Source organism: Notamacropus eugenii, chromosome 1, assembly GCF_028372415.1.
Source record: "Notamacropus eugenii isolate mMacEug1 chromosome 1, mMacEug1.pri_v2, whole genome shotgun sequence".
NCBI lineage: Eukaryota > Metazoa > Chordata > Mammalia > Diprotodontia > Macropodidae > Notamacropus > Notamacropus eugenii.
The window spans coordinates 596,729,282-596,756,340 of NC_092872.1; the positions used below are offsets into that span (position 1 = coordinate 596,729,282).

At 35.5% G+C, this 27,059-nt stretch overlaps 1 protein-coding gene across 12 annotated transcripts in view; it reads left to right on the forward strand.

Moving 5' to 3' along the window:
- The window catches only part of KIZ (kizuna centrosomal protein), a 247,314-nt gene that overhangs the window by 23,571 nt on the left and 196,684 nt on the right, over positions 1-27,059 (forward strand). For 8 of the 12 annotated variants that reach the window (XM_072634586.1, XM_072634584.1, XM_072634585.1 and 5 more), the window contains exon 3: positions 14,677-14,839. The exons of the other annotated variants lie outside the window; for them this stretch is intronic. In XM_072634586.1, coding sequence (XP_072490687.1) covers positions 14,677-14,839 — 163 coding nt within the window. The remainder of the gene's footprint in view (positions 1-14,676; positions 14,840-27,059) is intronic. 12 annotated transcript variants of the gene reach the window in all.

Genomic DNA, 27,059 nt, shown 5'->3' on the forward strand with positions numbered 1-27,059 from the left:
AATACCCTATATAGTGATTAATGCAGAATTTTCTTAATTGTCTTCAACCAAGTTGTTGCACCAAGATCATTTGACATCTATTTGTTCATTGATGTATGAGAGTAATTATTAATAGTAATGTGATTACATGCACAGTTTTAAGTAAGCAAATAAATTTATAGAACACATTCTTAGTATTAGAATTTATACATTTTGAGATCTACTTTGAGAATATTTGGCTTTTAATTATCAAAATATTTTCTTTATGAAATAGTATTAAAATGAAACTTCATGTCAAAATCATAAGTGAATAATGAGACAATCTTATCCAGTATTAATAAAGGCCAGTTGTACTGTTTTTTTATTTATTAAACATATCCATATGTTAATTCTCAAAAATATCCATTGACTTTTAAATCTCAGATAGTTGTGTCTTAGTGAAAAGAATACTGGGTATGAACTCAAAAGATCTTTTGTTCAGATCTGCTTCTACTACTTTTTACTTTTATAACATGGGCAGTGAACAAAAGCATTTATTAAATTTATTAAATACTTATTATGTGCCAGCACTGTGCTAAAAACTCTGGGAATCCAAATACAAGCAAATCAAAGGACAGTCCCTGCCCTCAAGGAACCTATGTTTTAATGGAGAAGACAACATAGAAAAGAGAGCTGGAAAGAAGGCAGGGGTAAAAAGAGAAGGTACCCAGCTTGGGGCATGATGGAAGAGACCAGAAGAATACAGCCCGGTGGGAAATGTGAAGAGATGAGGAACGAACTCTCCACCCACCTCTTTGGGCCTCAGTTTTCTCCTCAGTAAAATGAAGAGAGATTAGTTTAACTGATCTCTGAGGTCCTTTTCTGCCTTAAATGTATGGCTTGCTTGGCATTCTACTGGTAGTTATAGAAAAGACTAGGACAGCACAGCCATATGGACCATAATAAAAAAGAACAGTGAAGCCTTAGATGCCTCAGTCTTAGAAAGTGAACTAGTCATGAACTGATGTGGGAATGGCTATTATTTTAACTTCCAATTTCAGAAGAAGATAGGACAGTGGTAGGGGGAGAGGAGAGGTAGAGCCAAGATGGCTGAGTGAAAGTGGGGACTCACCTGAGCATTTCCACAGATTCTTTCAGATACCTGTAAAAAATGAATCTGAACACATTTTAGAGTGGCAGAAGCCACTAGGAGACAGAGTGTGGCAGATTTCCAACCCAGGACAGCCCAGGAGGTCAATGGGAAGAATCTGTTACACGGGTGGGGGGAGCACAGAGTGCACAGCCTACACCAGTGTAGGCTTGGCCATAGTGGAGTGGGAGTGGCCTAGGCGAACTCAATCACCAACAGCAGTTCAGATTCTCTAACCTCTCAGCACGGGATAGGAGTCTGGTGGAACTGGGTGAGAAAGAAATGCAGGGCCCATGACAGCGGTAGCAGCTACTCCTAGGATTATCAGCCCACAGAATAAATGTTTGAAAGTCACATAGTTGAACTTCTGGGAGCAAAGATAGAGTAAACTGTAAGTGCTCTCACCCTCCCCTTGATGACCTTGAAAAATCCAAGGAATATTGCTCCAGGAAATAATTCTGAAATAATAGGGTCAGGAGAAGGGGTACAGTAGTCTTTTAGCTTGGGAGGCTAGGGAGATCTCCAGGAAGAATCCCTTTTGCTGTGACTGAAGGGGATCAGTGCAAGACTGGAGGCATCCAAGAAAGCCCCATTTCAGCAGACCAATAAGAGATCCTTAGCCCCAGGGCAAATGCCAAGACCCCAGGACCTCAGGCTTGTCTTTGCACAACCAAGGGAAGTGAGCAGACACCAGTGAAGACTGGGCTCCACCAGCCGCTGAACCTGCCTGTTCTCTACTGCAGCCCTAGGGAAGGAGGAGACCTCTAGCAGCCAGACCACCCCTCCTCCACATCACATGCTGTGAGCATCAGTGTAACCCCAGGGAAACTCAGATAGACTTCACCTGGCCTTGGCCTTGGCACACATCAGCCACCTCAGCACCAGGTAAGCTGCAGCATTGTAGAGCTTTTAGCTGACAGTACCAGAGGCCACAGCACACAAACCCAGTAACTCCAGCACAAGAAACTTGAGACAAAGGCCCCTGTGCCCAAGAAACAGAGATCTACTCTAAAAGCCAGGAAAAAGGCAATCACCACGAGCCAGAAGCAAATTGGAAAAGCAAAGACCATAGACTCTTATTATGGGGACAGGGAAGATCAAAATACGGATTCATAGAGGACAGCATTGACTCTATAACCACATCTGAAACCTCAAAGGGAATATTAACTGGTCTCAAGCCCAGAAAGCATTCTTGGAAATTGCTTTTAAAAGTCAAATTAGATAGGTAGAAGAAAAATTGACCAATGATTTTATAACTGCAATTGACAAAATGAAAAAAGAATTCAGTGAAGAGAACAGCTCCTTAAAAAGTAAAATTGGGCAAATGGATAAGGAGGTACAAAACCTAACTGGAAAAAATAACTCCTTAAGAGAAAAAAATGAACAGATGGAAAAGCAGATACAAAAGCTAAATGAAGAAAATAATTTGTTATAAATTAGACTTGGGCAAGTAGAAGCTAATGAGTCTATGAGGCATCAAGAATTACTCAAACAAAATCTAAAGAATGAACTGACCTGGAAAATAGATCCAAGAGAGAAAATCTAAGAATTACTGGTCTATCAGAAAGCCATGCTGAAAAAAAGAGCGAGGACATTATCTTCCAAGAAATCATCAAAGAAAACTGCCTGAGGTCCTAGAACCAAAAGTAAAATAGTCATCAAAAGAATCCACCAATCACCTCCTGGAAGAGATCCCAAATTGATAATGCCAAGAAATATTGTGTCAATTCCAGAATTACGAGGTCAAGGAGAAAATACTGGAAGCTGCCAGAAAGAAACAATTCAAACATCATGGAACTACAGTTAGGATGACACAAGACCTTGCAGCTTCTATATTAAAAGATCAGAGGGATTGGAATGTGGTATTCTGTAAGGCAAAGGAGCATTGAACTACAACCAAGGATCAACTACCCACCAAAAATTGAGCATAATCTTTCCAGCATGGAGATGGCCATTCATTGAAATAAGGATTTCCAGACCATCCTGATGAAGAGGCCAGAGCTTAATGGAAAAGTTGATCTTCAAATATAAGACTCAAGAGAGGCATAAAAAGGTAAATAGGAAAAAACAAAGCAAAGCCTTGTTATTCAATGAGCACGAACTGTGTACATCCCTATAGGGGAGGATAATAATTGTTAATCTTTAGAATTGTATCTTTATGAAGATATTTAAGAGGTATAGGGTGAGGGTATAAACTAACTGATGTTATGATGAGAAACCTAATTAAGGGGTGCAAAGGGATTGTAATGGGAGAAGAGCAAAGGAAGAGGCAGAAAAGGGTAAATTACATCTCATGAAAAGGCACAAAAACGAACCTTACTCTCATCAGATTTGATTTATGGAGGGAATAATATACTCAGTTAAGTACAGAAATTTAACTTGTACTATAAGCAGTAGGAGGGGAAAGGGGAAAGAAAAGGTAGAGGGCCTGATAAAAGGGAGGGAAGATTGAGGGAGGCAGTGGTCAGAAGTAAAACTCTTTTTGAGGAGGGGAAGAGAGAAGGAAGAAATAAAGGCATAAATGGGGTGAGGAATAGGAAGGAGAGAAAGACACAGATAGTAATCGTAACTGACAGATAGTAATCATAACTGTGAGTGGGATGAACTCTTCCATAAATCGGAGAGGAATAGCAGAATGGATTAAAAACCGTAATCCCACAATATGTTGTTTATAGGAAATACATTTGAAATGGGAACACACACAGGGTGAAAGGAATAGAATATATCATGCTTCAGCTGAAGTAAAAAAGAAAAGCAGAGATAATAATACTAATATCATACAAAGCAAAAGCAAAAATAGATCTAATCAAAAGAGATGAGGAAGGAAACTATATCCTGCTGAAAGGCACCATAGACAATGAAGTAATATCATTACTAAACATATATGCACAAGTGATTTAGCATTCAGATTCTCAGAGGAGAAGTTAAGGAAGTTACAGGAAGAAACAGAGCAAAACTATACTAGTGGGGGACCTCACCTCCCCTTCTCTGAACTTGATAAATCTAATCTCAAAATAAACAAGAAAGAAGTTAAGGAGATGAATAGAATTCTGGGAAAGGTAGATATGGTTGACCCCAGGAGAAAACTGAATGAAATAGACCTTTTTCTCAGTGGTACATGGCACATACACAAAAATTGACCATATACTAAGGCATAAAAACCTCACAGTGTAGAAAGGCAGAAATTGTCAGTACATCCCTTTCAGATCATGATGCAATAAAAATTTTATGTCGTAAAGGGCCATGGAAAGATAGACTAAAAATCAATTGGAGACTATATAATCTAATTCTAAAGAATGAGTGGATCAAACAACAAATCATAGAAACAATCAATAATGTCATTCAAAAGAATGACAGTAATGAAACAACATACCAAAACTTATGGGATGCTGTGAAAGCAGTTCTTAGGGCAAGTTTTAGATCTCTGAATACTTCCATGAATAAAATAGAGAAAGAGGAGATCAATAAATTGATCATACAATTGAAAAAGCTAAAAAAAGAACAAATTGAAAATCCCCAATTAAATGCCAGATTAGAAATACTGAAAACCAAAGGAGAGATTCATAAAATTGAAATTAAGAAAACTATTGAACTAAGAAATAAAACTAAGAGCTGATTTTATGAAAAAATCAATAAATTGATAAACCTTTGGTCAATTTGATTAAAAAAGAAAACCAAATTACCAATATCAAAAATGAAAAAGGTGAATTCACCTCCAATGAAGAGCAAATTAAAACAATAATTAGGAATTATTTTGTCCAATTGTATGCCCATAAAGTTTGATAAACTTAGTGAAATGGAGGAATATTTACAAAAATATAAAATTGCTCAGATTAACAGAAGAGGAAGTAAAATACTTAAATAACCCCATCTCGGAAAAAGCAATTGAATAAGCTATTGATGAACTACCTAGGAAAAAATCTTCAGGGCCAGACGGATTTATAAGCGAATCCTATCAAACATTTAAAGAAAAGTTAATTCCAATACTGTGTAGACTCTTTGGAAAAATTGGTGGAGTCCTACCATATTCTTTTTATGATACAAACATGGTGCTGATACCTAAACTAGAAAGAGCCAAAACAGAGAAAGAAAATTACACACCAATTTCCCTAGTGAATATAGTTGCAAAAATTTTCAATAAGATATTAGGAAAAAGATTACAGCAAATTATCATGAGAATAATACACTTTGGTCAAACAGAATTTATACCAGGAATGTAGGGCTAGTTCAATTTTAGGAAAACTATCAGCATAATTGATCATATCAACAACAAACTTAACAGAAACCATATAGTCATCTCAACAGGTGCAGAAAACGCTTTTGATAAAATATCCCACCTATTCCTATTAAAAACACTACAAAGCATAGGAATAAATGGAACTTTCCTTAAAATGATAAGCAGCATATATCCAAAACCTTCAACAAGCATTACATGTAATGGGGATAAGCTAGAGGCATCTCCAGTAAGATCAGGGGTAAAACAAGGGTGTCCATTATGATCAGTTGTTCAACGTAGTACTAGAAATGTTAGCTTTAGCAATATGAGAAGAAAAAGAAATTGAAGGAATTAGAATAGGCAAAAAAGAAATTAAGTTATCAGTCTCTGTAGATATGATGATATACTTAGAGAATCCTAGAAAATCAAGTAAAAAACCACTTGAAATAATAAACAACTTTAGCAGAGTTGTAGGATAGAAAACAAACCCACACAGATCATCAGCATTTCTATGAATTACTAATAAAACCCAACAGCGAGAGATGGAAAGAGAAATTCCACTTAAAGTTAATGTAGACATTATAAAATATTTGGGAGTCTGCCTACCAAAACAAACCCAGGGACTATATGAACACAATTATAAAACACTTTTCACACAAAGGAAGTCAGATATAAATAATTGAAAAAGCAACAGTTGCTTGCAAGTATGTCAAGCTAACATAATAAAAATGACAGTTCTACTTAAATTAATTTACTTATTCAGTGCCATACCAATCAAACTACCCAAAATTATTTTATAGAGGTAGAAAAAATAATATCAGAATTCTTCTGGAAGAACAAAAGGTCCAGAATATCAAAGGAATTAATGAAAAGAAAAGCTAAGGAAGGCAATCTAGCCCAATCAGATCTTAATTGTATTGTAAAGCAGCTATCATCAAAACCACTTGGTACTGTCTAATAAATAGAGGGGTAGATCAGTGGAATAGGTTAGGTACATAAGACACAGAAATCAATGATTAGACAAACCCAAAGATCCCAGCTTCTGGGATAAGAACTCACTATCTGACAAAAACTGCGGGGAAAACTGGAAAATAATATGGCAAAAATTGGGCATAGACCAGTGTCTGACACCATATACTAAAATAAAGTTCAAATGGGTACACAATCTAGGCATAGAGACTGATGCTATAAACAAATTAGAGGAGCAAGGAATAGTTTATCTGTCAGATTTATGGAGAACAGAGGAATTTATGACCAAACAAAAGATAGAGAACATTATGAAATGTAAAATGGTTAGTTTTGATCACATTAAATTGAAAAGGTTCTGTATAAACAAAGCCAAAGCAACCAAGATTAGGAGTGAAGCAAAAAACTGGGAAATAATTTTTATACCTAGTGTCTGTGATAAAGGTCTCATTTCTAAAATATATAGAGAACTGAATCAAATTTAAAAGAAAACAATTCATTCACCAATTGATAAATGTTCATATGACATGAATAGGCAGTTTTCAGAGGAAAACATTTAAGCTATATATAGTTGTATGAAAAAATGCTCTAAATCACTATTAATTAGAGAGATGTAAATCAAAACAGCTCTGAGGTACCATATCACACCTTTCATTTTGGCTAACATGACAAACAGGAAAACAATAAATGTTTGATAGGATGTGGGAAAGTTGAAAACCTGATTCATTGTTGTGGAAGCTATGAGCTGATCCAGCCATTCTGGAGTGCAATTTGGAATTATGCCCAGAGGGGTATAAGAATGTACATAGCCTTTGACCCAGCATTATTGCTTCTAGGGTTATATCCCAAAGAGATCATAAAAATGAGTAAAGGACCCACATATATAAAAACATTTATAGCAGTTCTTTTTATTGTGGCCAAGAGGTGGAAATTGAGGGGATGCCTACCAATTGGGGAATGGCTGAACAAGTTGTGGTATAGGAATGTAATAGAATGCTGATGTGCCATAAAAAATGATAAATAGGCAGACTTCAGAAAATCCTGGAAAGATTTATATGAACTGATGCTAAATGAAGCAAACAGAACTAGGAGAACATTATACACAGGAACAGCCACAGTGCATAATGACTGATTTTACTGAACTTAAGGACCTAAAACAATTCCAAAGGACTCATGATGGTAAATGCCATCCACCAGGATTGGAACCATGGAGTCAGAATGCAGAGTGAAGCAGACTATTTTCTCTTTTGTTTTGTGTTTTCTCATGGTTTCTCCTTTTTCCTATAGTTCTTCTGTACAACATTCTGATGTGAAAATGTTTTTAATGGGAATGTATTTGTAGAGTCCATAAAGGGTTGCATGTTGTCTTGGGGATGAAGGAGGAGAAAATTTAAAACTTATGGAAGTGAATGTTGAAAACTGAATACAAAAAAATTAATAAATTTGGGGGAAGAAAAGAAAAAAGAGGCAGATAGCACAGTGACAAAGGGGTGCAGCGTAGTACGAAGTTGTTTTTGGGTTACATCTCTACTATTCATACATTCATAGAACTGTGAAATTCAGATAGTCTGAAATGTATTCTTCCTACTCAGTAACTCCAAGTTTGTTAGGGCTTGGCTATTTGTGTCCCTCAGACTTATTTTTATTATTATATGTTATAATTATATATTACGTTATATTGTAGATCATTAGACTTATTAAAATAGGACTTAGTGGATTCTGAATAATTTGACTGATTTACATACTTGACAGTCAGATTTGGGGATTAGTGTTAGAAAAAATGTCCTTAAGAATTTGGGTGGAGGTTTAATTTCTGTAAGTAGATACTTGTAGAAGACTGTGGAAAAATAAAATGAATATTTACTGAGTGTTGGCTTTATATGTGGCTCTATGCCAGGATGTAAAAACCACTACTGGTAGCATTATCCCCACTTCAGTTGTTGCTTCCCAACCAACCCACTGTGGAGAGGAAATAGTAGGGTGCTATCTTGAGCTGTGTGGGAGTGGAAGAGATGGGAGGTTATGGAGCATCCAATCAGGAGGGGAAATTGAAGAATGATAACTTACATGAAAGCATACAGTTGCTAGCGTGCTAGCATAAATACAAAGAATTTATTGAAAATCAGTGATCTACAGGAGATATTTAGGATCTTAATTTGAATCATTTTAGATGTCTCTAAGATTTCTTGTTTTGAATGTGGATTTTTTCCCTGTTCTTTGGAGGTTCATTTTTTTTTCTTGATATACACTGCTTAATAACTTAATCTGCTAATGATAGAAACACTAAATTTCCAGCAGAAATGGGACAAGGCATATTACTGTCCTAACAAACTTTGAAAATTTCATTGCTTTGTGGATGAAAATTTCACCTGGTAACTGATTTTCTCTTGCAGTTCCCACAGCAATTGTTCCAAACCTTCTCTTGTTAAGTCCCTCACACTTTTTCTTTCCTCAGCTCTCAGCAGATAATCTTGTATCTTACTTTTGCTGAGAAACTAACGACCATTCATAGCTCTTAGCAGCTTCATCACATGATAAATTATTGTAAAACTACCAGCTCAACTATAAATAGGACCTCTGGTTGAGGTCCCTCTTCTCCCCATCTCTATATCTCAAAACCCTTTGACACCATGCTTGATTCCTTCTTCATTTATTTGGTGTCTAATAGGGTAGAGGCCTTTTTCCTCACTAAGGCAAACATCTATACACTTACTCTTGATCTCATCCCCTCCTATCTTCTTGACCAGATTATCATCACAATCGCCCACAGTCTCTAATCATTCTCGCTTTCCACTGGCTTCTTCCCTTCTTTCTGCAGACATGCCCAGCTTTCACCCATCCTTTAAAAAAAAAAAAAACCTATTGTCTCTACTATTCCCTCCATTTATCTATCTCTCTCTTTCATAGCCATATTCCTAGAAAAACGTTTGCTCTTAATTCTTCCACTTCCTTTTCTTTTTGTTCACTTTTCAACTCTAGTTTCCGAATTTCTTTGAATTAGTTTACTCATTTTCCAAAGATGTCATTCATTTAATTGCTGAATTTGATTCCATTTTCTCAGTCTTTATATTCTCCAAGTTTATTGAATGTTTGATACTTTTTGTTTAAAATAAAAAGTTTTAACTTGAAACCTAACTACCAAAAAAGAGCATTTTAATATATATAATAGAACACAAATGATTGTATATGAAACCATGAATCTCCATTTAATACCACTTTTTAAGAAATGATGTAAAATGAATCCCTTTCATTACTTTAAAAATTCCCTGCTTGTTTGTGCTTTGTTTTGTGAAAAAAAAAAAACCATATTGAACCTGGAGGCCACTAAAACTCCAAATCTTGTTCAGAACAACTGCTATTTATCCATGCTTCACCTATCTTATACTTGCAAAGTTAATTTTTTTGTACCCAAATGCAAGATTTTACATTTGGCCCTATTGAATTTCATCTTATTAGAGTCACCTCAGTGCTTTAGCCTGTCAAGATCCTTTTGGATCTTGAAAATCCTGGATTTTGGTCATAGGGAAATTTGATGAAGATACCATCTATGCCTTTACCTAAGTCATGGATACAAATGTTTAACAGTACAGGATCAAGCACAGATCTTTGGGTTATTGCGCCATAAACCTCCTGCTGGGTTGACATTTACAACTACTCAGTACAGCTGTCCAACTAGTTCTGAAACTGTCTGATTATATTATCGTCTAACCCATCTCTTCCATCTTCTCCCCAAGAACTGCATGAAATATTTTATCAGAGCTTTACTAAAGCCTAAGTAGACTATAGCCACAGTATTTTCTTCGTTTGCTAGCATAGTAATTCTGTCAAAATTGTAAGTTCACTTACCTTAATAGTGTACTTACCAGAGATGTACACATTGGTTATGAGGTGGATGTACACATTGGTTATGAGGTGGATGCACACATTGCCAGAGTTAGTTCAGAGTTTGGGAGGCTCTGAAGAAAAGTATGGGAGAGAGGAGGTATTAGACTGACTACCAGACTGAAGATCTACAGAGCTGTTGTGCTGACTTCATTGTTGTATTTCTGTGAAAACTGGACAGTATACTAGTGCCATGCCAGGAAACTAAATCACTTCCATTTGAATTGTCTTAAGATTCTGAAGATCACCTGGCAGGATAAGGTACTTGACACTGAGGATTTTACTCAAACTAAACTGCCAACCATTCAGACTCTGCTTCGGAGAGTGCTGCTCCAATGGGCTGGCCATGATGTTTGAATGCAAAATCTATGCTTGCCAAAAAGACTATTTTATGGAGAAATCACATGGGATAAATGTTCACATGGTGGTCAGAAGAAGTGATACAAGGACACTCTCAAGTTCTCTCTTAAGAAGTTGAATTGATTGTGTGACATGGGAGACAGTGGCACAGGACCACTCAGCATGGCATGCCCATATCAGAGAAGGTGCTGTGCTCTATGAGCAAAGCAGAATTGAAACAACTCAAAGGAAACAGAAGATGTACAAATTTAGAGTATCCACCCCAAATGTTCACACAGACTATTTGTGCCCAACCTGTGGTGGAGCATACCAAGCTCATATTGGTCTGATCAGCCACAGTCAGACACAATGAAACTTGACTGTATCATAGTGATGTCATTTTGGTCCTCCTCAAGAATGAAGGACAACAACAAACCAACCAACCAATTAAAAAAAAAAGGGAATAAAGTTAATCTGACAGGACCTGTTCATGATGAAGCCATGCTGGTTCTGCCATTTTCCTTCTCTTTCTAGATATTCTCCAGCCATTTCTTTAATAATGTAATCTAGAGATTTCCCAGGAAAACTGCACAAGTGGCTCACTGGATACAGTGCAAGACTTACTAGACCTGGAGTCAGGAAGACCTGGGTTTAAATCCTGTCTTTGTTACTTATGTGACCACAGACAAGTTACTAAATCTCAATCTGCGTCAGTTTTCTCATTTGTTAAATGGCGATAAAAATATCACTTATCAAATTTGTCATGAGGATCAAATGAGAAAGTATTGTAAATTGCTTAGCTAACCTTAGAGCACTATGTAAAAACTAGCTTCAAAAAGAGCTATTAAGCCTATATTTTTTACTCTGTTCTCTTTGTTATTTTTGACAGTTGGGATAACATTTGCCACTTTTAGTTTTGTAGAAACTCTTCTATCTTCTGTGGTCTTTCGCATATCACCAACAATGGCTTAGCAGTCACATATGCCAGTTCTTTCAGAAGTTGAGGATGTAGACTGGGACAAGTAACTTGACTTCCTCTAGAGCAGCTAAGTTCTTCCTATCTCCTTACTCATCTTGGGTGTCAACATCCTATTAATTGTTTTAGTTCTGTCATTTCCCATATACAAGTCATTCTCTTGCAGATAAAATAAAAACAAAGATTTGAACAGCTTTGCTTTCTCTTTTGTCAGTTATCACCATCCCATCCACCCCAACTTCAAGTTTAATTTTTATCTTTAGCTTGATGGCTCCCAAATCTAGAATATCCAACCGGTCTCTCTCCTAGCTCCAGTTTCACACCACCAACTAGTTATTAGATTTATTAATTGGAATGTGTCCCAAAGATATCTCAAACCTAGCGTTCCTAAAACAAAACTAATTTTCTTTTCCCCCAGTTCCACTCCTCTTCCAAACTTTCCTATTTATGTCAAGGTCTCTTCCATTTTTCCAATGGCCCAAATTCACAATCTTAAAGTTACCTACAACTTCTCACTTTCCCTCACAACTTATATTTAATCAGTTGTCATATCTTGTCAGTTCTAAGTCTGTAACATCTCTTGTATCTGTCCCCTTCTTTTCACTTCAGCTAGTTCAAGCCCTCATCTTTTCTTCCCGAGACTATTGCAGTAGTATCTTGGTTGGTCTTCCTTCAGATCTGTTCCTTGAGTCGATTGATCCTCCATACTGCTGCCAAATTGGTTTCCTAAAGCACAAGTTGTGTCACTCCCTTGCTAAATACATTTCCATAGTTTTCTATTACCTCTGGGGTAAAAATAGAACCTGTTTAAGGTTTTTCATAGCCTGGTTCAACCCTACCTCTGTAGCTTCACAAATAACTTCCCTTTTTTCACTCAGTGGTCTATCCAAACACCTTTTTGCTGTGATATTTCATTCTTTTCTCCTCTTTTGCCCAGGATGCTATTTGTGCCAGGAATGCACACTTCCTCACTTCCATCTCTTAGAATCCTTAGTTTATTTCAAAACTCAATTCTTCTTCTTCTTGAGTCTTTCCTCGATGCCATCCCTCCCTCCAAGTGTTATTAACTGACAAAAAACACAAAGCCCTGAAGGAGCTCACATTTAAAAACAAAATCATTGTATATGTTTTGAGACAGTGTGCTACAGTGGGAAGAATTCTAGACTTTGTTCATAGTAACAGCAATATTTTAAGATGATCAACTGTAAATGACTTAGCTCTTCTCAGTAATACAGTTATCCAAGACAACTTGAAGGACTTACGATGAAAAAGATTATCTGCCTCCAGAGAAAAAACTGTTGGAGTCTGAATACAGTTCAAAGCATATTTTTTAAACTTTCTTTGTTTTTCTTTGGGTTTTATTTTGATGTATGTTTTCTTTTACAGTGTAACTAATATGAAAACATGTTTTGCATGACTGCACATGTATAGCTGTATAAAATTGCTTGCCTCCTCAGTGTGGGGGGAGGGAAGGAGAGAATTTGGAATTCAGTTTTAAAAACGAATGTTGAAAATTGTTTTTACGTGTAATTGGGGGAAAATAAAATACTAAATTTTTTAAAAAGTAAGAATGCTGGTCTTTGAGTTTGGAGAGACTCAAGTGGGGATGAAGTGGGAACAAAAATACAGGCAGATTTGAGGGAGGGAGGGTGAGAGGGAAAGCAGATGGGAGAGGAGAGAGAGGGAGAGAGAAAGAGAGAGAGAAAGAGAATATGTAAAATACTTTGCACGTTGCCTTAAAGCCATTTATAAATATCAACTATTATCATTATTGTTATTCTGTGATACCATACCCTAAAGACAGTTCATGAAAATTAGCTTATAATTTATAACAAGCATTCATTTTCTAAATGCAAACTTTTCTTAAATAATTAAAGATTAGACATTTTTAATGCTTTCTGAATTGTGGTTTGCTATTTGGTCCTATTTTTTTTTTTTTTGATCTGGACAATTTATATATTTTTATTTTTTTTAATTTTATTAATTTTTTTAATGTTCTACAATCACTACCATAAAACTTAGATTTTTACCCCCCCACACCTACACTCCACCACCCTCCTCCCTCCCCAAGACGGCATACAGTTCCGTATAGGATCTACATATACTGTCCTACTGAATGTGTTTTCATTATAGTCATGCTATGTAGATGAACTAAAATAAATGGAAGAAATCATATAACAAATCAAAACATAATACACACACACACACACACACACACACACACACACACACACACACACTGATCTGCTACATTCTGCGAATGAATTCCATGGTTCTTTCTCTGAGCGTAGAAGGCATTTTGCCTTAGAAAACCACTGGGAATTTTTTTTTTTAAGTTCTTGCATTTTTACGAAGTTCCGAGTCTACCAGAAAAAACTCTTGCGCACTGTGGTCGTTACTGTGCGCAAAGTTCTCCTGGTTCTGCTCCTTTTGCTCAGCATCAGATCATATAAGCCCTTCCAGGTGTCTCTGAAGTCTTCTTATTCATCATTTCTTATGGTGCAATAGTACTCCATTACATTCATATACCATAATTTATTCAACCATTCCCCAATTGATGGGCATCCCCTTGATTTCCGGTTTTTGGCAACTACAAAGAGTGCTGCTATAAATATTTTTTTTACATGTGGGACCCTTTCCCTTTTTTATGATCTCTTGGGGATACAGTCCTAGTAGCGATATTGCTGGGTCAAAGGGTATGCACATTTTTGTAGCCCTTTGGGCATTGTTCCAAGTTGCTCTCCAGAATGGTTGGATGAGCTCACAGCTCCATATTTGGTCCTATTTCAGATTGAGCTAGTAATTTTAAAATAGCCTACCATGTTACAAAACTGCTAACATGTTATTTAATTTAACATGTTATGTCAATAGTACTTAAAAATCACATTTGATTGTATGAGGTAAATCTAACTAGGTTTTTATGCAATGAATAATATAATATAGTTTCGCATAAGTTCTTAGGATAGCTATGATCATATTTAGCCAGTGTAATACTTCAGGAATTCTGCTTTAATTTTCTTCCTATGGAGATATAATTTTCAGCTTTTCAAATTTCCATATTAAGGGGAGAGTAATCTAGGTGGCATGATTTTTAAACATTGTATTAGTAATTCTGTGCATATGTGAAAATGTTTTCTCAAGTTTGTTGCTCAGAATCTGACTTTATTTTAAAATCTGCATTTTTTCTAGAACTAAACTGAAGTATATAAAACTAAAGAAATATCTGAAAGAAGTATGTGAGTCAGAAAGAAAGGCTCATGTTCGAAACCAAGAATATTTAAAACAATGTCATCATATTCAGTCCCGTATTGGAAGCTTCACTAGAAATACAGACAGACTTCAGAAAATGAAGGTAAAATGTTGTTATAATAGCCTTTACTTGTCTATTTTCAAAAATAGGAATTAATAGAAAATGATTCTGAATCAATCAATCATTGATCATTTATTAGGGGCCTACTATGTAGCTGGAGAGCTGTACTTGAAAACAGGAAGGAAGACCTAGGTCCAAGTTTTATTTCTTGACCTATCATGTCTGTGTGACTCGGGCAAGTCATTTACTCTCTAAATAATCCTTTAAGACTACTCAATTGTAGAGAAGTTGCCAACTTCTGTCTTAACCTGTATTGCCATTTCATACCAGTGAAACAACAGATTCAATACCTACCTACCTCTGACATACTAGTTTGTGGGGATACTGAGACAAAAGTGAAATCATCTTGCTTTCAGGCAACTGACCTATCAGAGAAAAGAGGATGTAAGCATAGGAGTAAATGGTACTTAGTCTCAAAGAAATAGCTTTCAGTAAGGTGCAGTGATTCATGCAACTCACATTTCATTGACTAACAACTTAGAAAATTGCAATTTGGTTTACTAGGATTTATGTAAGAAGGCTACTTTTGTTATTGTTTTTAGTAATGCTATATAAAAAATTTAAGTATTGAAAAGTTATTTCTTCGTTGTTAAATCTTAGTGATCTTTTTTTGGTCCTCACTCTCCATGTTGCTTTTGGTTTTGTTAATCACTGCTTCCTCATGAATACCCTCTAAATTCAGTTTTTGAAATAACTTGTTTTTCCTGCAACCTGACTATTCTTTCTAAATTTTCTTGATTAGATCCTCTTATTTTTCTTGTCTCTTAACCTTGGATATACCCCAAAACTCTGTGAACTTAGATTCAGTTGTCACCTCTATTGTAAACACCTCTCATCTCATCTATGTCTATCTCTTTTCTCCACCTCATCAACTTCTCACATTACCTTTTTGTGTCCATGTTTGCAACCTTGGCATCATTAATAGATTGCCAAACATCTCTCATATCTATTCCTCTTTTTCCATTTCCATGGTTACCTAACTAGATTGGACCTTCATTACTTCTCACCTAAACTACTACAGTTGCCACTTATTTGGACTCCTCCTATCCATGCTCTGCTCTCTGCATTCTTTCTTCTACATAGCTATCAAATTGATATTCCTTTATTTTCTTTTAAATAGTATTTTATTTTTTCCAATTACATGTAAATATAATTTTTGAAGACAATTTTGAATTTCAGATTTTTTTCTCCTTCCCTCCCTTCCCTCATCTCTAAGATGGTAAGCAATTTGTGTGCAAATATATGTGCAATCATGTAAAACATATTTCCATATTAACCATGTTACATTAGCTGTTAAACAGAACAAAAGGAAAAAAAGACTGGAAAAAATAAAGAAAGTGAAAATAGTATACTTTGATCTGCATTCAGACTCTATCAGTTCTTTTTTTTTGATGTGGGTAGCATTTTTCATCTTGATTCTTTTGGAATTGTCTTGAATTATTGTATTATTGAGAAGACCTAATTCATTTATAGTTGATCATCCCTACAGTATTGCTACCACTGTGTACAATGTTCTCCTGGTTCTGCTCACTTCACTTTGTATCAGTTTATGTCTTTCCAGGTTTTTCTGAAATCTGTCTGCTCATCATTTGTTGTAGCACAATAGTATTCCATTGCATTCATATAACACAACTTGTTCAACCATTCCCCAATTGGTGGGCAACTCCTCAATTTCTACTTCTTTGCCACCACAAAATGAACTGCTGTAAATGTTTTTGTGCATGCCTCTTTTTTTATGATCTCTTTGGAATACAGACCTAGTAGTGGTATTGCTGACCCTTTTGGGCATAGTTCCATATTGCTGACCAATGGATCAGTTTACAACTCTACCAACAATGCATTAGTGTCCCAATTTTCCACATTTTCTCCAACATTTATCATTTTCCTTTTTTGTCATATTAACCAATCTCATACATGTGAAGTGGTGCCTCAGAGATGTTTTAGTTTGCATTTTTTTAATCAATAGTGATTTAAAACATTTTTTCACATGACTATAGATATAGCCTTGATTTATTCATCTGAAAACTGCCTATTCTTATCCTTTGACCATTTATCATTTGGTGAATGGCTTGTATTCTTACAAATTTGACTCAGTTCCCTGTATCAGATTGACATTCTTGATGTTCAGATGTGAGCACATCACTCCTCTGCTCGTAAAGCTTCGGTGGTGTCTGCTTGCTTTACAGATAGGATACACACTTATTTGGCACTGGCTGAGAACAAACCCAAAACCTGAATCATTTTTATAAAGAATTTTATTAGGTCCCTTAGCAGAGGAGAGAGCCAGAAAAAGCGTGGCTGCCTCCAACAGTCTCTGAGTCTTATATAGAGTTTACACATGGCCTGCATGTAGTTTCCAGAATAGAACAATTCCCCTCATAATGTTGTTTGAGATATATATATTAGCAGGTAAGTATAAACAATGAATGTAATTTGAGGAAACCAAAACATGAATTTGGGGGGACTCAGAACAAGACCTGGTGGGATTTAAGTATTCTTTGAAGCCATCTGGCTTCCCTAGAGTGTCTCTAAGGTCACTCTGACATCTATTGTAAGTTTTAGGTTAGACAATATAAAACTAGGTTTGAACAATGTTAATAAATAATATGTAATGAAATATTTTAGCTGTAATTCCCCTATTTTTGCACTTTTAAAAGTCCACTATTTTTATAAACAGAGCTGGGTTAAGTTCTCAGAGGAAGTTCATTAAAATAACCCAAGTTAATGATGTCCTCCTCACTACTTATTTTGCTTAAAGTTTGGTAGAATTCCTTTAAGAAGGGCTATGGACCAGATTGGTGACCAATTTCTCCCAATGTTTCTTGGTCAGAGATAAAAATTTGAGGAATTGTCTCAGGGTCCATGAGTCAGGGAACTTAGATTTGTACTGGGAAACAAGTGCACCACACAATACAGAGAAATTACATAAGTATTGAAGGCAAGTGCAGGGAAAGATGCATATGGCTACAGATATCAGAAAAAATGCTATTAGGAATGTAGTTGGTGCACTGAATAGAGTGCCTGGCCTGGACTCAGGAAGACTCCATCTTCCTGTGTTCAAATCTGGCCTCAGACACTCACAAATTATGTGACCCCTGGCAAATCATTTAACCCTGTTTGCCTCAGTTTCTTCATCTGTAAAATAAGCTAGAGAAGGAAATGGCAAACCATTTCCAGTATCTTTGCCATGAAAGCCCCAAATGGGATCAAGAAGAGTCCAGATATAACTGAAATGACTGAACAACAATAATCACAAAAAATCATAATCCTGTGCTCCTGAATGTCATAAAAGTTAAACAAATTTAATTAAGTTGAATCATAATTTCATACATTCCCTAAGGAGAAAAACCTGGTTAAATAGACTCTCTAGGTAAACTGGGTCAGGTTATAGACTAAATTACATTTAAAAGGTTACAATGCACTAAATTGAGAGGGGAGATTTACAAGGTAACCAAGAAAACTAGACAGGTAAATTTTCCTTTACACAGTTAGCTAGGGGAGTTAATAAATAACTAGATTACTTTGGAAGCTGGAACTCACCCTTTGATTTCAACCTGAGGAATATCAAACAGTTAACCCTCTTATTCCACAAGTCAGATTTTGGTTAGATGAGGTTAATATTAACAGAAGACAGACTTTTAATTAACTAAAAACTGCAGCAGGAATGACTTTGATTCCCAAATATTGAATAAATGCAACTTGGACTTACCCCTCTTGAAGGCAGCATGAACCCAGTGAAACATTACAGCCCCAGAAATAAAATAAGGATCATCAATATTAAATAATATCAAATTTCCTTGTTTCCAAAATCTATTTAATCAGTATATTTCATCTTGAGTCCCAACTGTCACATGTAGTCATCTGGTCCCTGGAAACATCTTCTCTTAGAAATTTTGCAATAAGCTTTATTCTCAGGGCAGTTCTGGGAGGAGTTTCTCCTAGTACATCTGCTTCTCTGGTACCAAGTCACCTGCAGAGGGTGCCTAGTCAATGTTGCCAGTCATGAGATTCAATGCAATTTAGTGAAACTTCCTAAATTTAATTTTCTAGTAACTAGTTTATATGATAAAAACCAGCTCAAACCTTATGATATTAGCCCTGTTAATACCAGCTATACAAAGAACATCAAATTAGGAACCCATGAATATAATTAAACACTTTTTATACAAGTAAAGTCAGAGTTAAATAATTAGAGTAATATCAATTGTGCATGGGTGGGCAGAGGCAATATAATAAAAATGACAATTCTACCTAAACTACTTATTCAATGCCGCCCCAATTAAATTACTAAAATTTATTTTATTGAGCTAGAAAAAAATAACAGAATTCATTTAGAAGAACAAAAAGTCAAGAATATCACAGGGATAATGGGAAAGAAATGTAAAGGAATGAGATGTAACAGTACCAGATCTTAAACTGTATAATAAGGCAGTAATTATCAATGCCCTCTGATACTGGTTAAGAAATAGAATGGTTGATCATTGGAACAGAGTAGACATACAACACATAATAGTAAATGATTATAGTAACCCTGTTTTTAACATATGTAAAAATTTATGCTTTTGGGATAAGAATTCACTATTTGGTAAATATTGTTGGGAAAATTGGAAAGCAGTCTGGCAGAAATTAGGTATAGATCAATATCTTATACTATTTACCAAGATAAATCACAGTGGATATAAAGGGAGATATCACATAAATTAGAAGAACATGTAACATTAACTATTGGACTTATGGATAATAAAAGGATTTATGAATAAACAAGAAATAGCATTGTGAGATGTAAAATGGATAATTTTGATTACATTAAATTAAAATGGTTTTGTATAAATAAAACCAATGTAGCTAAGATTAGAAGGAAAGCAGAAAATTGGTGGAAAAAAATTCATAGACAGTTTCTAGGATAACAGTCTCATCTCAAATATATAGAGAACTTTGTCACATTTATAAGAATAAAGTCATTCCTCAATTGATAAATGATCAAAGGATATAAAGTGTTTGTGGATGAAGAAATCAAAGATTTTATATACATGTACATATACACACATATGCACAAAAAGATAATATAGATAGATAAATGTGTATAGGTAGATAGATCTGTATATATAAGTATATGTATATATAGATACACACACACACACACACACACACATATATATAGTCTTATGAAAAAATGTTCCAAATCATTATTGATTAGAAAATAAAAGAACTTTGAAATACCATCTCACACCTATCAAATTGACTAAAATGATGAGGGAGAAATGACATATGTTGGAAAGGATGTGGAAAAATTAGGACACTAATAAGTACACTGTTGGTTGAACTGTGAACTGATCCAACCATTTTGGAGAGCAATCTCGAATTATTCCCAGTGAGTCATAGAACTGTATACCCTTTGATGCAGCCATACCACTATGAAGTCTGTTTTCAAAGGTGATCAGGGAAAAAGGAAAAGAACCTATATGTTTAAAAATATTTATAGCAGCTCTGTTTGTGGTGGCAAAGATCTGGAAATTGAGGGAATATCTGCCCATCAGTTGGGGAATGGCTAAACAAGTTGTGGTATGTGCTTGTGATGGAATACTGCTGTGCTATAAGAAATGATGAGCAGGTGGATTTTAGAAAAATAGGGGAAGACTTGCATGAAATAATGAAGAGTGAAATGAGCAGAACCAAGAGAACATCATATACAGAAAAAGCAATATTCTTGGAAGAATAACTGCGAATGACTAAGCTGTTCTGAGTGTTATAAATATTCAGAGCAGTTATAAAGGACCTATCAAGGAAGATGCTATCCGTCTCCAGAAAAAGAACTACTAAATAGAGGTGTGCATAATATGGTTTCATATCTCTATCTATCTTTCTGTCATCTGTCTCTGTGTCAAATGGTGGCCTTCTGTAGGGGTGGGAAGGAAGGGAGGGAGATGGGTCAGAACTGAAAATGTAATAAAAACATTAAATTTTAGAAAATTAGGAATTTATATTTCAACTGAAAGTTCAGACAACTTCAGTTTTTACATACTACTTGCTCTTTCTATCTTTATTGGAACCCTATACCTGATATGGATAATGCCATCTACAGGCTGAAGAAGGAATCTTAAAAAGCATTCATGAAGGTCTAACTTGTAAAATGAGCCCTTCTATCTCTAAATATTATCAGACAGACTTCAAAACAAGAAAAAAAATTAAATATTTCTTTGCAATTATTAAGTTGATTGTATATGTAAAATCCTTAATCCAATTTTGAGAACTTATTACTGAAACATATTTAAAGCCTGTATATCCCATTAGAAGTATTTAGAAGCCAACACATACACATACACACACATACATATGTGCACACACATTATATATCGTAGTTCTTAGAGACAAAGTCTAATCTTGTTGCTTTCTCAAAGTGAAGTTTACTACTCCATTAAAATTAAAAACTTACATCTTTATCCTATCATCCTATCTCTCTTTGATAATATGAATGTGTATATGTATGCATATACATGCACATACATACCATGTTTATGTATATACACATACACAGAACTCAGAACAATATAAATTATAGTCCCAGGAGATTTCACCTCAAATAGCAAGTTCCATTAATCACACCTTGTTATTTTTCTCATATTGTTGCAGTAACAGTTAATAATAAACATATATAAGGCCTTATTCATCCTTTTTAGTTTAAATCCAACCTGGAGTAGAAATCAACCATTAAAAATTAAGAATGGTCACATTCTGGAGTTTCTCATGTACAATGAATATATCATATAGTTCACAGACTCTGGCTACTTGCTGTAAACCTCCAGACTAATAAGTATCCATATTGCCTGTTAACGTCTAAGGCAAAAATAAAATGCTTAAATATGAGGTCTGTAGATACTAAATTGATTCAAAGATGTAACTTCAGTATGTACTCTTCCAGGTACAATTTTGTAGTTTTCATAAGCAGTGGTCAGTCTGTCAGGTAAGAATCACTCCTTTTTACCGAAACTTGTAAGCCCTTTTACTTCAGCTCTGAAAGGTCCTAATTTCTTATCAAACCATTCATTACTCTAGAATATCACAACATGCCTTCAACAAGGCTGATAAGATCTTAGGAACCTGCCGAAAGAGAGAGTGCCCCCAAACTTTAACCATTTTAAAGCAAAATATACCCAATTAAATAAATACTTAATAATTTTCAAGCATCATGTTCACATTCTTAAACAACTCAATTCATAATTAACAGCATCCAGATTAAAAGAGAAAGTTAATTTTTTAATGATACAATTGTACCACCCTCTGGGTAGGATTTTTCAGAGGTACATAATTTCTCAGGCAATCATTTTCCAAAAATAATAATAAAAGACATTAGCAGCCTAACAATAACATAGACAGTATTATTATGGATTTTAAAACATAACAAAAACTTTTTCCCAGTCAAAAAACGTCAGTTAAGTTGGATGTATTTCTGAATCCTCCTATAGAGTTATCTTGTCCATTCTATAGTAATTTTATACTAATTGCACTCAAAAACCAAAATTATTGAATCATTGAAATAATTGTAATAGTAAAAGTAAATCGCTAACATTTATATAGTACTTGCTATGTGCCAAGCACTATGCTAAGTGTTTTACAATTATTGTTATCAGTTGAACTTCACAACAACTCTGAGAGATAGGTGCCGTTATTAGCCCTATTTTGCAAATGAAGAAATTGAAGCAAACAGAGGTGAAATGACTTGTTTAAAGTCACACCACCAGTAAGCATCTGAGACCAGATTTGCACTCACATTTTTCTGATCCATATAGTTTCCAAGCATATTGCTTTAATGTCACATATCAAGCAGATTTGGTTCTGATTTCCCACAATTATTCCAAATAGGAGAACACATCCAACTTTAAATGAGACCATTTAATTTAGGGTCAAACCAGCCAAATCAAATCTGAATTTACAGTCACAAATGGAAATATTCAAAATTTCAATTAGTTCCCCAAACCTCAAATTACAGAGCCCACTGCTTTGAGTTCACAAACATTCAGAGATTTATGGTGGCATTCCCTCTTTGGCTTTAAGGATGGAACACACCCTTCTAATGGTCCTTCAATGACAGAATTTTAGTATGCTTTACTCAATTCCTTTGCCAGGAAAACCAAAATAGGGTCACAAAGAGATAAGACTGAAACAACTGAATCACAACAACTCAATTCCATGTTACAAATTTATTTCTATCGTTTCTGTTTAATAAGTGTTGTGTTGTCTATCTGAAATTGCTAACAGGCATCCCTCCAAAAGGTTTTTCATATTCCTATTATCTCAGTGGAATCAAAAACTTGCTCAAACCTCTCTAAAACTCTAAACCCATACTTTTCATTACTCTCCATTCACACTGTCAGCGCAAAGGGACTCTACATTTCTTAAGATTCTACCCATTCTCCTCTTATCCCCATTTCTTTAAGCCTTCTTTTTTGCTTTTTTCCTCTTCCAGTAGACTTTGATTAAAGCCCTCCAAACTTCATTGTTATGCTCTAGATTCATCATTTCACGTTATCTTTGCTACTTTTCTAAAGTCCATCTCATATTTTCCCCCCATAACACTAACACTCCGTTGCATTTTCTGTACAAAGTTCCTTATACTATACTAATTGATTGCTAAACTTTTACTTTTTGAGTTGCGTAGTTAATTTACCTAAACAATTAAATTCTGTTTAATCAATCTCTCTTGTTCTGCTTATTCTCCATTTGGTGAAATCACCTGATACTAAAACAGTTGCATCTATCCCTCCATCTCAGGGCAACTTGGTGGTGAAGTGGATAGAGCAATTAGAGTCAGAAAGACTCCTCTTCCAGAGTTCACATCCGGCCTCAGACAGTGCTGGAGGAACCTGGGCAAGTCACTTCACCCTGTTTGCCCCTCTGCAAACTGAGCTGGAGAAGGAAATGGCAAACCATTCTGGTATCTTTGCCAAAAAAACCCAAATGGGATCATGAAGAGTTGGACATGCCTGAAAAACTACTAAATATCACTCTCCAGGGAGCAAAGACAGTAATAAAAACATGTGCCCTTTGCCCATAATCCTAATCCAAGCTGCAAAAACCTTCCTAGAATTCACTAAGATATTTCGGCAGTCACAAAAACCTTTAAACCACAATTTAAAAATTTACAATAAGAATATTGTATTTCAGTTATAAATTTAGTCTCTCATTAGTCTATAATGCCATAAATTTTGATAAACCAGGAAAAAGTTTCCTTTCTTTTCTTTTCTCTCTTTTATCTCTGCAATTGCATCCTGTCCAGGGCTTTGAAGGCAGAGAGAGAATGTATCTTGCAGTTTTTGGTTTTGTTTTTTTCTTTTTTATCTCACATTGAAAGTCTAATCACTGAGAGTAAGTCCTTGCTCATTTTCTTAGAAATAGCTGTGAGAGCTTTTTTATGTATGAAACTTCATTAATCTTCCTCACCCGTGTAAGCTCACTTTCTGCTGGCATTTGCAGTAGTCTTGATGCTGACTGGGTGTTCCCCTTCAAATATTTCCAGCAAATATGACCTTGTGTATACCAGAGAACTTTGGAAATGGAAGTCCCAGTCAAAATCCACCTCACTGTCTACCCTCACTAATTTGGGGTTGTCCTAAGTGAATGAGGATAGAACTAATTTTGGGTAAATGATTCATCAGAGTTGCTTAGTCAGTTGTGTAAACATTTGATAAAATGATCTTCAGCCTCTCTTTGACAGGTCATGAGGTTTAAGTGTTGGCATTTGCTTTTGAGTGCTGCATAGGAATGCCATGTTCATCAGGATCTCTGGGTGGCTGCTAGCTAGTCTCAGATTAGGTAGCATAGGAGAATTGAGGAGAAATATAAGAAAAAGAAAAAGAATGAAAGAAAGATAAAGAAAGCTCTATCAAAGGACCAGCCACATTTTAACCAGATTTTAACAGCACTTCCTCAAAGCCTTCACATGATTAAACCAAGGGGATTCCTAGTTTGTGGATCCGGGTAGTTGGGTTAATTTGAACCTCACCTGTGTGTTTCCCTGAGTTAAGGCCAAACAAAACCCCCTTAACTTTCAGGACATCCAGAGTCCCCAGTCCTAATTCTGGTCATTGACTGTGTTTGACTTGAACCCATCACTCATCAGGGCACTCATCAGGCCCCTCACTATGTCTAATTTGATCTTGTGTTGGTCAGTCCTACCCCTAAGACCAATCTTGAGGTCATAGAGACTTCTTCAACTTCTTTGTTTTTGAAAAACCTTTAGATTGACTTGAGCCAACCATCAGGGATCCCACTTCTGACACCATAATTGTAGGTCAAGAACAAACTCAAACTCTGAAAAATTTTTTATGAAGAATTGTATTAGGTCACCTGACAGAGGAGAGAACCAAAAAAAGTATGTTTCTGTGTTATATAAATTTCAGACAAGGGTACCAGCACACAAACTACATGTAGGCAGTTTCCAGAAAAGAGCTATTCCTAAGTAAGGTTGCTTAAGATATATACATATATATATATCAGAAAGTAAGTATAAACATTCCAGTTTTGGGAACCCAAAAGGCAAGTTTTGGGTGGAGCCAGAAGCAGACTTGGGTGGGATCTAAGCATTCCTTGATGACATCTGGCTTTCCTATATTATCTCCAAGGTCAGCCTGATGTCTGTTGTAAGGTTAAGGTAGACAATTTTTTATCCACATAAAAACTAAGTTCAAACAATATTCATAAATAATGAAATCATTTCCCCACAGAATTTAAGGACCTTCACAGTCTTATCTTCTTAGATTGATTATGCACTACTTCTTACTTAAAGCTCCAGTCAAATTCTCCTATTTGCTGTTACTTATTTTATCCTATTTCTAATACATTTGTTATTTCTAATACAACATCCTATTTCCTACTTTTTTTTATAGGCCTTCAGTGTTGTCTCTCCTCACCTCAGCTCAGCTTAACTTCCTCTTTGTAAATAATCCTTTTTCTGATCTGTACTTCTATAGTTACTTTTTATTTATTCTGTGTGTAATTTACCTATTTGTGAACATATTTTTTTTTCTCCAAGTAGAATGTATGATCATTGAGGGCAGGGACTGTTTTCTTTTTTATCTTTCTTTTCCTAGCACCAAGCACAGTGTCTGTGACATAGTAGATGTTTAATGCTGTGATAGGGCTAATACTTTCCAGTGTTCCAGTGTTTCTTTGCCCCCATGCACAGCACAGGGTAGGCCTAGATCCCTCCTTTTTCCCTCCTTGACAGAGATTAAATTTTCCTAATAGTAGTCAAAGCTCTTTCTGGGAGCCAGCTTCCCTGATGCAGCTTTCTGGTCATATACAGGTATAAAACTTCCCAACTTTGTGGAGTCTGGGTCCCCCTAATTTAAAAAATTTCTGAAGACCTCGAGTCACCATATCCATCTCTAGGATACTGTTCTGATGACCAAATATATTACCAAATGGAAAGGAGAGGGGTTGAGTCCAGAAAAACCAAATGCCAGTGTATCTTTGTTGCATGTTCTTGATATGTTAGGATAAGGAAACCTCCTTTTGTTAACAACTGTTCAGTGACTTTCATCCCAGCATCAAACTGAACACAAACACAGGGCTAACAGAGCCACCTATAACAAATTGAATTGAACATAAACTTCATTTATTTTGATTCTAATACGTGTGGTTAAGTAGAATGGCTTCATTGAGAATCTTCCATGAATGTTCTTACCACTAAGTGTAGATTTCTTTGTTGCCGTAGAATGAATTGGTTTTGATGGCAAAGGGTAAAAAGGGGGAGCAACTGACCTTAACAGATTTGCCTCCAGGATTCCTTTTAATCTAAAATAATTGACTTGAGCATGGCAAGCCTGTGATTATTCTTGGGCTCTTCTTTCTTGCCACTTTACAAGTCAGGAAGGCCTTTGAATAGTAGGAAAATGTATAGGAACAATAAGAGAGCCCTCCTTGATGTACTTTTCATTGGTTAACTCTTTTTTAAAAAAGTATCTGTGGGATTAGGAAATTAAATTTATGTAAAGAAGATATGGCATAATAGAAATAGTATAGAACTGAGATTTGAAATGTTGGTTCTAGTCCTAGTTCTAGCTATATCACTTTGCAGAAGTCATACATTATCTTTAATGATATTTTTATGAGTTATTCTAAAATGAAGAGGTAAAAGGGAAATAGCATCTACATAGTTACAACCTCACTTTGCTGTAAATGTTGAAAATTTCCCCTAAAAGCC